Genomic DNA, 13,691 nt, shown 5'->3' with positions numbered 1-13,691 from the left:
AGATGGGGAAGAAATGGAGAGAGTGACAAACTATGTATTTATTTATTTGGTGGGGGGAGGCTCCAAAGTCAGTGCAGATGGTGAGTACAGCCATGAAATTAAAAGATGCTTGCTCCTTGGAAGAAAAGTTATGGCCTATCTAGACAGCATATTAAAAAGCAGAGACATTACTTTACCAACAAAGATCCGTCTAGTCAAGGCTATGGTTTTTCCAGTAGTCATGTATGGATGTGAGAGTTGGATTATAAAGAAAGCTGAGTGCTGAAGAACTGATGCTTTTGAACTTGTGGTGTTGGAGAAGACTCTTGAGAGTCCCTTGGACTGCAAGATCAAACCAGTCAATCCTAAAGGAAATCAGTCCTGAATATTCATTGGAAGGACTGATGCTGAAGCTGAAACTCCAATACTTTGGCCACCTGATGTGAAGAACTGACTCATTTAAAAAGACCCTGATGCTGGGAAAGATTGAAGACAGGAAGAGAAGGGATGTCAGGGGATGAGATCGTTGGATGGCATCACTGACTCAATGGACATAAGTTTGGGTTAACTCCGGGAGTTGGTGATGGACAGGGAGGCCTGGCATGCTGCAGTCCATGGGGTTACAAGGAGTCGGACATGACTGAGTGACTGAACTGACTGAGGCAGGACTTTTTGTTTCTACCCTGGGGCTTTGGTAACAATGGCTAGATGAGCCATTATTGAAGAAAACATCAGGGCTCCCATAGCTGGGATGTTAAGATCAGTAATTCTTGAACAGTCTGGCATGATAAATGAGATATTTAACACATTGTAGGGCGGAGAGAAGCTGCCCCAACCAACACCTTACTTCTCCTGGCTGTGACCAGAAGTCCACTTGGGTCCTCAGGCTTGAAAAGAAGCCATGTTGGAACATGGACACACCATCTTGGGCTGATTACCCTGGGAGTATCTACTAGTTTAGATTCCAAACCAGAAAATCAGTTCACACGGCAAAGTACAGGAGAGACACGCATGTTTTAACAGAAAGTCCAAACAGAATAAAAAACCCATTGTATCTGTCCCCATGAGAGAAGGGCAGGAGTCTGGTTCAAGGGGGTAGTTTCAAGATCCTCCATGGATGAAGTAGTTAAGAGTTCAGCGTTAGCAGTCCATTTGTAGACAGTGGGTGGTGGTGCAGCAGGGGAAAGGACCATGGCACCAGGCAGGGAAGCCCCTTCCTCCTGGGGATTTTGGTTAAAGAGAAATGAGCTGCATGCCCAACAAGCTCACCTCCATGTTAAAACCATAAGGAGCTGCCATGGGACTATTTCCTTCTCTAAGTGGTTATTTGATCTTCGGGAGCATAGAGCATGCATATGTGGGTTAAGAAGGGTCAGTCCTGAGGACTAGAAGGATTCCAAGGTGCAGACTTACATAATCCTATATTCCTATGCCACTTTAGTAGCTGAGGCCCCTTGGGGTCCCATGTAACGAAAGAGAAGACAAAGTCAGTGTTGTTCGCAGAATCTTTGAATGTCATGTTTACCCTCAGTGCTGGAGGGAATAGGCTATGCACATCTCAAGGGTGTCCCAAAGGGGATATATTTTGGTCAAGGCTTATATAATTGTGTAAAGAAGGATCATGAGTACATATGAAACAACAAACTTCGACAGTAACAGGACAGTTATTAGTAGAGTTGGGACGGGAGAAGCAAGCCTGTCAATATCCCCTTACCTCTTGTTTTATCTTATTTTCTTCTTGAGAAAATACAGCATCTGCCCATTGGCAAGAAAGTGTTCCAGATGGATTTAGAATTTTCTCAACACTCCAGAATATTTCTTGGATCTTTCCTTATATCTAACATCTAGAAATCAAAGATGAGTACCAACATTTTCTAAATTTTACATGTCAATCAGATAGAGGGATAGTGCCAATGAAATATTTTAAGACAAAAGAAAGTGTGAGTTAACAGTGGGAGATCCTTTGTAATAAGTGTGTATATATGTGCTGTCACTTCAGTTACGTCTGACTCTTTGTGACCCTATGGACTGTAGCCCACCAGGCTTCTCTGTCCATGGGATTCTCCAAGCAGGAATACTGAAATGGGTTGCCATACCCTCCTCCAGGGAATCTTCCTAACCCAGGGATCCAACCCGTGTCTCTTGTGTCTCCTGTATTGGCAGGCAGGTTCTTTACCACTAGCGCCATTTGTAATAAGCAAAAGAATGCAAATGATTTGTGCTCAATTATTGAGGACAAAAAACTGCTAACACAAAAAGGATTTACTTGAGACCCCTGCTTCTTTAGTAGTCAGCCAAGAATAGGCCCCCCAACTCTAGTTCAAGTCCCTACTTCAACTCTTTACCTCCCTTCCCAGTTTAATTCCCTCACTATAGGACTTCTCTACTGATGAGAAAATCAATCATGGGATGGCGGAAATGTGGGGATTCCTCTCTAGTCATTAGGTATCTTACCCTACTCCTCAGTGACCAAAATTTTAGATGATACTTGTCTGGGTCATAACACAGCATCGCAAAATGCAGTATTGCATTTCAGAAGCGGGCACAGATGACCAGTGCTCAAGGAGATCTCTTGATTCTAGTGGAAAAGAGTTGTAGAATTAAGTAGACTGTGGTTAATAGTCACGTGGTGGCTCTTCTGAAGCACATACACAGCACTGAGCCAGATCTGCCAGGCCCTCACTAAGACCCCCAGGACCAGAGCATCTACCCTTTGGCTGAAGAAAGGGAATCAGAACCAGTCTTTGAGATTTTAAATATACGACTGAAACATGTCCAAGAGGATGGCTGGGGTTCTAATGAAAAACGTTCCAAAGCTTTAAAAGTTTAGGGCTGGGATATACTCTTCTACTGGGAGACTCCCCAGTTGCATTAAACTCAGAGATATACCATTGATTAGATAGGCCCATTCATTGAGGACCTGTACTCTAGAATCATTGTCCCCTCTGGGAAGGCTCCTTGGGATCACACAGGGTCACAGGAATTGGCTGGAGCTATCTGAGTCTCAGGCCTGAGACACTCATCCAAACACGGCCAGAAGCCAGGACCAGCTGGCAAAAGATCAGGAGGCCTCCATGAGCAATAGAGACGTCTCCCCACGCTCTTCTTCCTTCCTTCCATCTAACCGATAGGTAGATGCTGGGGAGGCAAATATCCTTCACATTCTCACAATGGAAGCTTGAAGAGAAAAAGTGGTGGCAACCCAGTATCAGAGGATGATGACTGAGAGATGGACACAGTGCCCTGAGATCCCGGGGCAGGAGCAGTGAGCCCCATCTGTGTTGGTCGAAGGCAGCAGGCAGAGATCAAGCTGGGTCTCACAGATGAGTAGGAGTTTGCCAGTGTGGACATTGTGTGTCTCAAGCGGAGGGGAATGTATAAAGGCTGAGAAGCTGGAATAGAAAGTTTTACTGGAAAAGGTTTATTTACCCCTTCTGCATCTCCCCAACTCCCCACTTCTCGACCCTGTAGGCTTTATGCTGCTGCCCCTCAAAACTACTTGCTTTTCCCCAAACAAAGCATTTCTGGATTTATTCGAGGAGGAGTTGAATATTCTTTCAAATGCTGATTTACCATCTTTCAAGGGATTGCCTGTTCTGATCCTTTGTCTATTTCTGTATTGTTTGCCATGTTAACATTTACTTGTACCAATTATTTACATATACTGGACACTAATCTTTTGCCATTTATTTTTGTGGCAAACATCTTCTCTCAGTCTTTGCTTTTGTCATCCAGAATTTTAGACACTTATAATAGTCATAATAATTCTTTTTGTAAAGAACAATTCCTACTTTTTGTATTTGGTTGAAGGAACTCTTCACTACCCCGATGACATAAAAATCTTCTATAATTCACCCAAAGAATTGAAAGTTTTGTTTTTCCTATTAGGTTTTAATACACCTAGGGTTACATTTGGTATGAGATAGTGATCTGATTGGTTGTTTCCAATTAGAAATCCATTGTCACAGCAATGACATGGAAGGGTTTATTCTCCCTCCACAGTTTGAATCACCTCCTTCACTATGTATTATAGCAAGACCTTACATACATTGAGGTGTGGATGTAGTTTTCCATTTTACTCCATTGGGTCTACTCTTACATATGTGTATGGGGTTGCTATATTTGATAGGGCAGGCTTTCCAACTTTGTTCTTTTTCATTATTACCTTGATTACTTTTATAACTTTAATCTTCATTTCATTTTTGAAGTCAGTTTTTTAGTTTCACAAAACATTTTTTCAGAATTTTTCCTAGAATTAAAGTTATAGATTAACTTGGAGAACTTCCATATCCTTATGATAATGTAATCTTGCAGTGTTTGACCATAACGTATTGTATCACTTCTGTTCAGATCAAACAGACATATCATTACTGGATGTGGGGCAGAAAAAAATAGACTTTACTCATAAAGGTGGAATACACTTAACCAAAATGAGAATTCCTAGACATACTGAATCACAGGAAAAAAGGCATAAAATTTACTTTGCACAGATTCATCTTAAAGATCTAGAAAATAGTCTGAAACAAAAATAACAATAACTTTCTAGAAGTTAAAATTAAGGTAGATGAGCACATAAAAATAAGGGCTATCTGAAACCAGTGGAAAAAGTTTTCAGTACAAAATGTCAGAGTCAAAAAAGCAAACTAACCTCAACAATTATGACGGGCAGAAATGCAGAGCTCAGCTGAAACATATCCTTAATAAAAGGAAAAGAACATTGCGTCTACAGAAGAGTACGTTAAAATAGAAAAAGTTACTATGAAGTCAGTGCAACAGATTGAGTATGAGCACTATGAAAAATACTTATAAGCTGAATTGAAGCAGTAGTAAGTGGTATCAGTGAAACAGAAGTCAACTGTGGGAAATAAGCCCATTTCCAAATCTGAAGTGCTATGATTCCATATGTCTTAGAGAAAGCTTCCCTCTTTTTTCAGTAAAAGGATCCCTTTTTAATGACGAAAGGCTGTATCATTTCTCTTCTTTTAAGTATTAGTATGACTAGTTACATTCAGTTCAGTTCTGTTCAGTCACTCAGTCGTGTCCGACTCTTTGCGGCCCCATGAATCGCAGCACGCCAGGCCTCCCTGTCCATCACCAACTCCCCGAGTTGACTCAAACTCATGTCCATCCAGTCAGTGATGCCATCCAGCCATCTTATCCTCCGTCATCCCCTTTTCCTCCTGCCCCCAATCCCTCCCAGCGTCAGAGTCTTTTCCTATGAGTCAACTCTTTGCATGAGGTGGTCAAAGTACTGGATCCTTAAAATTTGAACTATCAATATCTTACTGAAATAAATCACCAATTAACTAATTAGCATTCTTTTGAATTCCTACTGGATTTGTTTTGCTAATTTTTTTTTTAGAGACTTTGAATCAGTATTTACCAATGAATTTTGACTCTTTTGAGGAGTGGATTTGTTTTTCTTTGTCTATTTGGGCATATAGTTTGTGCCAATTTCATTTGAATGAATTGGAATACTATTTCTTCTCTAACCAGAGCAATAAATTGCGCAAAAATAACTATTCCCTAAAGCTGTGAAACTAACCTGTGAATCTGGCTGGGCCCAGGAATTTTTTGACATATGAGTGTATAAAGTAGGGGTGGTAAGGAATTAGAGGTGGAGTGAAGAGAATTCTTTACCAAAGTTTCTCAGAATTCTAAAATTAAGTCTAAGCATCCTTTCAGGTAATTTCCGAAATTATGGAAGTTTCAGATGGTGAGCCCTGTTAAAGGATAGATCAACTTTAAAAGAATATAATATATGACACAAGGTAAAGACAAATGAACACCTGATTAAATCACATCTGCTTTATTTCCCTAGGTCAGGAAGTGTGCTGCACCACTGGAATGAAATCTACTACTTTGTGGAACAGTTGGCTCATAAATTCATCAGGTGAGAAATATGTAGTTCTCGGCCATAAGTAAACCCAGCCTATGTTTGCTATTCTAATTACTGACTAGCTTGGGGGTGCTTTTTGACAAAGGTAGAATCTTAGACCTTGGAAGAGAGACTTGCCTTTGTTTTCATCTTTGCCACATGTTAGACTATTTTGTTTCTTTTTGTTTTGTTTTTAAATAGAATAACTTGACTATGTATTTTCAAGAGGAACCCAATTTGGTTATAAGATCAACATTTTAACTTTCTTCCTCTCTTGTCAAATAATATCCTTCTAGAAGGATCATTAACATTTTCTTTCACAGTGCATTATGCTGAAGAAATTGGATCATTCTAGCTGGACCCATGTGCATGGTGTAAGGTCACCTTACACCTTATGGAGTGTAAAGTGACCAATTCATCCCAGTTTGCCCAGAACCTCCTTGGTTTTAGCATTGAAAGTTTCATACCCTGCGAGCTCTCCTCAGTCTTGGGCAAAGCACCATGCTTGTTCAGCCTGGCTATGTGCCCAATGGGTTAGAATGCTCTGAGCATTCTTAACCATATGTCCAAGAGAGGACAATGAAATTTTGAATATCGGCATTATAAACGTTGCAGAGGTCTTAGCAGTCCAGTAAATGTAGACTCCACTAGTAAAAGAAAGGAGGTCATTTTACCCTCTTTGGGTGCAGCTGCCAAACAACCCAACTGTGATAGCGTTCACCTGTATGCTAGAATTTAAACCAGTTGTCCAGGTCTTTTGTAAAAGTTGTTCTGGGTGTTGTAAATTTGAAAGCAACTCCACTTCTGCTTGGTGGCCTCTGTTTAGTCTTCCAGCCAATGTGAGTAGCCATATACATCTTCTGTGAGTAAGATTTTTTTTTTAACTCAGGAGACAAGTTGTCCTCTGAGACCAGGGTACTGATAAATGTGTTCCCTGCAAATTCACCTGCTGGTCTCCACATGTACCCATCTGCCTGACCAGAGGGAGCAGGTTAAGGGGTGTCCTCTCTGTGATGCCAAAAATTGGAAACTAGAGCAAGTAGTGTATAAGCCCAGATGAATGGAGAAGACAGAAGCTGGGAGGAGAAACTTCTGCCTTTTGAGGCAAATACAAACCCAATAGTTGGACAGTTCCAGTTTCCTTTTGTTGTTGACCCATAATGTCCCTTCCTACACTCTCATCCAGGAGTGATATAAGACAAATCTACCTCCAGACACTTGGGAGTATCTGCTATGTTTCATGGAGAAGGCAATGGCACCCCACTCCAGTACTCTTGCCTGGAGAATCCCATGGACAGAGGAGCCTGGTGGGCTGTAGTCCATGGGGTTGCTAAGAGTCGGATACAACTGAGAGACTTCACTTTGACTTTTAACTTTCATGCATTGGAGAAGGAAATGGCAACCCACTCCAGTATTCTTCCCTAGAGAATCCCAGGGATGGGGGAGCCTGGTGGGCTGCCATCTATGGGGTCACACAGAGTTGGACATGACTGAAGTGACGCAGCAGCAGCAGCAGCAGCAGCAGCTATGTTTCTATTTGCTCTGATGATTTTATGTTTCCTCTAAAGCAAAGGAGTCTCCTGAAAAAAGATTTGAAGTTAGACAGATGTGGAGTTGCATCCAAGCTCCACTGGGCAACCAAAGCAACTGACTCACCTTGGTTGAACCTCAGTCTACATGTGAAAATTATAACAGAAAATGTGCTCAAAGCAACAAACCCAGCACCTGACTTAGAGTGGTCACTCCACACTTCTCTTCCCCAGTTCCTTCAGCACCTCCAGACACTTTGCTATTTTAGATTCAAAGAAATTAGAGGTAGGGATTGAGGAAACTAAGAGACCATTTAATCCAGTTCTGTTTGTTTTATAGACAAAGAAACTAAGAACCAGAGTAGTTGATATGGCTTAATCCAGACCACGAGGCACTTTCCTGGTTGGTTTGTTTGGTTTGGTTTTTTTGGCTGTGCCATGAGGCATGTGAGATCTTAGTTCCCCAACCAGGGATTGAACTGATGTGGAGGCATGGACTCTTAACCACTGGACCACCAGGGAGTTTCCACCTTCCTTTCATTGTCTCCTCTGGTCCTCTTTGGCTATGGACCCCCATCAAAATGTGGCACCAGGACACGACTGCCATGCAGACTCCAAAAGGAGGAACTGTGTTTTGTTAACTGCTGCAGTCCCAGGGCCTCCAATAGTGCCCAACATACAGTACATGCTCATTCAGTACCATTACTTTTCACCATATTCTTTAAACCCTCATACCATACCTCATACCCATCACTCTTGGCAAAGAACTTCACCTGCTGTTTCACCAAAAGCCCAGAGAATAGCAGGCAAGGGATTACCTCTTATTCTAATCCTCCTCTTAAAAGATATATTCATGCCTTCCCATTGCCTCTGAGATTCAAGTATCCCCTTTATTTAATGCCAGTCTTTTTGCATTAGTCCATTTTATCCCATTGTCTCCAATATTCCCCCAGGTCTTTGTTTCTTTTTTGTATTTGTCTCTACCTTTCCTCTGGTTCCATTTCCATTGCCAATAGATAAAATCTCATTTAAAAAAAATGAATTTCCTGGTCCTGTCTTCCTATAGATGCTACCTTAATTCTTTCCCAGTTTCTCTCTAAAATATCCTTAAAGACTGTCTGGCTCCATCCTTACTTCTCATTCATTCCTTAACCCATTCCCGTCTGCCTTTATCCCCACCCTTACATCTGCTTACTCTTACCACAGTCCCAAAGTGATGCTCAACAGGAAAAACCCATTGAGAGCCATGCAGTGCTTGCTCTGCTGGTTAGAGACACTTCATTGGATTCAGATTTATCTCTCCTTGAAATCCTCTCCTTCACTGCCTTCTGGCTCACCTTTCATCCACTGACCGGAGCCAGGCCTTTAAATGTTGGTGTTGGTTCTAGGTTTGGCCTCTTCCCATCTCCCTGCTGACAAAACAATTTTACTCACGTTAGTATGCTGAGAATTCCCGAATTATGTCTTCAGCCCAGACTCATATACCAGTTACTGTTTGGAGACCTACATTTCCCACATTTCAAATTCGTTCTTTCCAGAGCTTCTGGAAATAATTCTCTATAAGGTAGACAGTATAACATGGTGGTGAAGAACCCAAGTTCTGGAATCAGAATGCTTGGTTTGAAGCCCAAAGTTCACGACTTTCCCACTGTGTGACCTTGGGAAAATTATTGTATCTTTCAGAGTCTCAATTTCCTTTTGTGGAAAATAGAATTGGTAATAGTAATGATCTCATAAAGTTGTTACAAGTTTAATGAGATAATACATGGGAATCACTTACAATAGTGCCTGACACATAGTAAGTACATGATTGGACTGGCAATTATTATATTATTATAAAAATTATTATTGTTATTATTATCATTTGTGATGTAATGTCCTCAGCACTGGTGAAGTAGTAACAGGCAGCCTGATGCCATGGACAGAGAGCCCAGGTCTTTCTCAAGAGGCCAATTTCAACTCACCAGGTATTGCTTGGGCTCCTACTATGTATTACAGACCACACTAAGGGTTTCCAAAGATGCATTGGACATAAGGTAATGGATGTAAACTTTATCTTGGAGGCAGTAGAAGCCACTGGAGGTTTGATAGAGATGACAAGATGAGTGACAAGATCTGATTTATATTTTAGGAAGATAATTCTGGAGGCAGTGTGAGGAATGAATTGGAGCAAGGAATGATGATCAGCTGGGTCACCAACTAGGAAACAATTACTGTTGTCAGGAAAAGGGGAACAGGTTTGGGGAAACATTTTAGGAAGTGGGACCTATAAGATCTGTGGCCAGGTCAGATGTGAGAAATTATTGCATCGTGAAGAAATAGGTTGATAGTATGAAACCAGCTGGCTGCCTAGAGAGAGCCCCAAAGGGTAGCATTCCAGTGGTGGATCCATGGACGTGTGACAGTCCATCTTGCAGACAAAAAGTCATGTTTGTCCTCACCTGAGGGTTATTCTATCTTTCAGAGTGTGGATTTTACATTGATAAAGTTCCCAATCACTGCCATGTAAAAACCATGCTGATGCAGTCATTAATCATAAGAAGTTCTAACTACCAAGTAGAATAGTTATTCTTGTGGCCTATCCACACATGCTCTGCTTACAAAGCCAAATAGAGATGACAAATTGATTGTGATCCTACTTTGCAAGTAAAATAAACTGTATAATACTGATGACTAATGGCATAAAGCTGCCACTGCCTAAGACACTCCATTCATTATAGGATACACCAGACTATAGTGGAGACACCCACGAATTTTGTTTTCTGTTGGGATCCTGAATTGTATAGACCACATGCAAACCAGTCTTCTAGCGACACACTTCAGACATAGTGGAGGAAAGTGATGAGATTTCGCTTTCTTGCTTGTAATCCACATTCATTGAGTGATGGTGTCAAATCAGAAGCAGCTTCCAGGAAGACAAAGAGAGTCTTCTCTTTGATCCACAGCTTCAGGTTTTCTGGTGGCCGAATACTTGCAACACCAGCTGTGGAAGTGCCCTTTGGGTTGTAGGTTGGCAGCTCTGGCAGTCATAATAAGAAGGGAAAAAGGAGGGGGAAGCCTAGAAGGGAATGGCATTCCACTGTGTCTCTTTCTGCCCTAATAGAACTGCTTTTCCTTCCAGCCCACAGCTAAGAATGTCCTTTATTGTCTTCTCTACTCAAGGAACAACCCTAATGAAACTCACAGAAGACAGGTAAGGATGATCCCCATCCCTGTCACTACAAAACCCATCTTTTATTGAGTAGTTCTGATATTTGTGCCCTCCTGCCAGCCTTGACCTGTTATTTTAATCAAATAGTTCTCTTTTCACTTATGCCTTAAACTTTGCACATTGACCCATCTGCTAATTTACTCTGCAATGACGTTGATAGAATTTCCTGCTGTTGGTGGAACTTTATAAATGACTGAATCACATTAAGGTAAATATTACCTTGCTGACTCAGTCTGCTGATGTGGAGCAAAATGTTAGCAAACCAAATTCTTAGGGGACTGTATTTTCTTTTATTTAAATTAGATTTATTTTGTGGATTGAGCACTGTGAGAGCAGTAAGAACTTGAAATATTATCATCCATAATTATAAAGGCAGGAAATAGAAAGGAAAGGCTTACGGTACCACAGGATAAAAGACAATTTGAATCAGGTGTGGAAAAATGTTGTCGACATAAAAGGATTATTTAGACCTAGCATAACACAAACATTGTTTGGGGTTTTACCACTTGTAGGTGAAAACTAGCAGCAACAGAGACATGTCATTTATTCATAGCTATGGCACCCTACTCCAGTACTCTTGCCTGGAAAATCCCATGGACGGAGGAGCCTGGTAGGCTGCAGTCCATGGGGTCGCTAAGAGTCGGACACGACTGAAGTGACTTAGCAGTAGCAGGGTGGCATATAGGAGATGATACTTTTCCTGAGTTAATGACTCTTTGTCTACATTTTAAAAAGTGGTATGGTCCACATGAGACAGTCCCCAGGGTGGGGCACTCTTGGGATTATTGACTGACTTATGTGAACAGGATGGAGAAAGGGAGGAAGAGCAAGTACAGGGAGGGTAAAGGACTTTATTCTGTACCATTCTTCTAGAAATGGGAATAGACTAACAGGATGGAGTAAGGTTTCCTGGAATTTGCACTCACACAGCACGTCTGATCTAGTCCTTGTTTTTCTCCATTTCTTTGCTTCCCATCTGTAACAAAAAGGGTCCTCCATACCACATGGAAGTTTCCAAGTCCTGTTACACCTTTAGCAGTGTCTATATATGCACTCATGCCATATGAGATGCACTGAAACCCCATTTTCAAAACAGAGGTTTCTTATTCCTTATGACAGAAGGGGAAACTGAGCCTTATCTTGTTCCTAAGAAAAGAGCAGAACCCACTATAGATGCAGGCTGCACATCCTTTCTGCTCCACCTGCTGGTAATCAGAGACTCACGACACCCAAGAAGCCTGTGTGACTTCCCTTCAGGATTGGCCAAGGATTTTAAGACACTCTGAGACAGTGTCTCTATCCTGTGGACCACATGCAAGACTCCTAATCTCTCTCAGTCTTTATATATGATAGTATCTCAGTCTTAGTTTTCAAAGATGTCTTTCCTTTAGAGAAAACTCCTCTCTTAGCCATTCCTCACATCCTCCTGCAACCCAAGGCTGCCTAATGCTGTGTTACGCTGATTCCGCTCACTCCATGCCTGAGAGTTTGGCAAGAGACCAAGTTCACACATCCCTTGTGGATATTTTGTGTGCTACTGCTCATGGCCTCTGGGAAGTTGGAGAGGTCGAGGAAGGTCACAGATTTATAAACACTATTAGAACGCTGAGGCTTTCAGACCCATTTTGGTTATGCTGGTTCAAATTAGTCATCTGAATCCTACTTTGAATCTAGTTTTTTGTGCCTTTACTACTCTTAGTATCTTGTGCCAAGGAGAAGAGTGGGATTAGAATCTCTACTTTTCTGGAAGCAGCATTTAATATTTAAAGGATGAAGATACATCAAATAACAGCCAGAAATACCTTGCTAAAGGCTGAATGATTTGGGATTAGCAGATACAAACTATTATATAGAAAATGGATAAACAACAAGGTCCTACTGTATAGCACAGGGAACCATTTTCAATATCCTGTGATAAACCATAATGGAAAAGAATATGAAAAGAATGTATATAAGTGAATCACTTTGCTGTCCAGGAGAAATGAAGACAACATTGTAAATCAGACAAAGACTGAATGAGTTTTATATGGTGACCTCTTGGCCTAAACTACGGATCAGCTGGTAAAGCATGGCAATGTTTCACTGACACATCCCCAACCTTGTCAGCCTGTGGAGAGATGTGGACAAGCCAGAAAGTATTTAAAATACTTCCTCACGAGATTGGTGTAACGAATTAGGCTTTAGAGCTCCCAAACTGATAGTTTCTGAAATATATTTTTTTTTGAAATATAATAAATTTTATGATGATCAATTGTCTCATTTGATCTTCATAATATCCATGCAAGACAGGGAAAGATGCATTATTAGACCTGTATAATAATGTGGAAACTTACAGAATTTTTTAAAACTTGCTGAAAAACAAGACATGAATTAGCAGAGATTCTCATTTCAACAAGAGCAAAAGATTTGGGGCATATTAAAAGAAATAATATCAAAGGTACATTTGAAACCAGTCCTTGGCATCAGGTCCACACAGGGAAACCAGGGGAAGGTTGGAGTAATATAATGAAAAATAATTACGTAAAGTATCATTTTTCACTGACTAAAGTTTTTTTTTTCCTCTTTACCTTTAGTTCTCAGCAGTTTGATTATGATATGTCTGCCATGGCTGGTTTTTTTCTCTTTTTTTGCTTGTTTTTTGAGTTTTTCCTATTTGCTGAACTCCTTGAATTTAGAAATGTATGACTTTGATCAAATTGGGTGTCTCTGTAGCCATTATTTTTCAAATAGTTTTTTCTGCACTGGTCGTTTTCCCCTCTCCTTCTGGGATCTCAGTGACATACATGTTAAACCTCTTGGTGTTATTCCACGTGTCCCTGAAGTTCTGTACAATTGTTTTTTGCAATTTCCTTTCTGTTCTTTATACTAGATTGTTTCTGTCATTCTATCTTCATGTTGACTTTCCTCTGACATCTCCATGCTGCTGCTTAGCTCATCTACTGAACTTCTTATTACAGATACTGTACTTTTTCAGTCCTAAAATATCCATTTGGTTCTTTTAAATTTCTGTCTTTCCTTTTATTTTAGGTGTGTTTACCTTTACCTCATGGATTATATTGTTGTTATAGTTATATAACTATAATACTATAACTAT

The 13,691-nt window shown here is 40.8% G+C and overlaps 1 protein-coding gene across 1 annotated transcript in view; it reads left to right on the top strand.

Moving 5' to 3' along the window:
• Nucleotides 1–13,691, top strand: part of ANTXR1 (ANTXR cell adhesion molecule 1) — a 265,829-nt gene that overhangs the window by 25,022 nt on the left and 227,116 nt on the right. The window contains exons 2-3 of the mRNA XM_069582959.1: nt 5,801–5,872; nt 10,508–10,579. Coding sequence (XP_069439060.1) covers nt 5,801–5,872; nt 10,508–10,579 — 144 coding nt within the window. The remainder of the gene's footprint in view (nt 1–5,800; nt 5,873–10,507; nt 10,580–13,691) is intronic.

This window comes from Ovis canadensis, chromosome 3 (assembly GCF_042477335.2).
Source record: "Ovis canadensis isolate MfBH-ARS-UI-01 breed Bighorn chromosome 3, ARS-UI_OviCan_v2, whole genome shotgun sequence".
Taxonomy (NCBI): Eukaryota; Metazoa; Chordata; class Mammalia; order Artiodactyla; family Bovidae; genus Ovis; species Ovis canadensis.
Note: the sequence above shows the minus strand (reverse complement) of the source record. Positions and strands in the feature narration are given on the sequence as shown.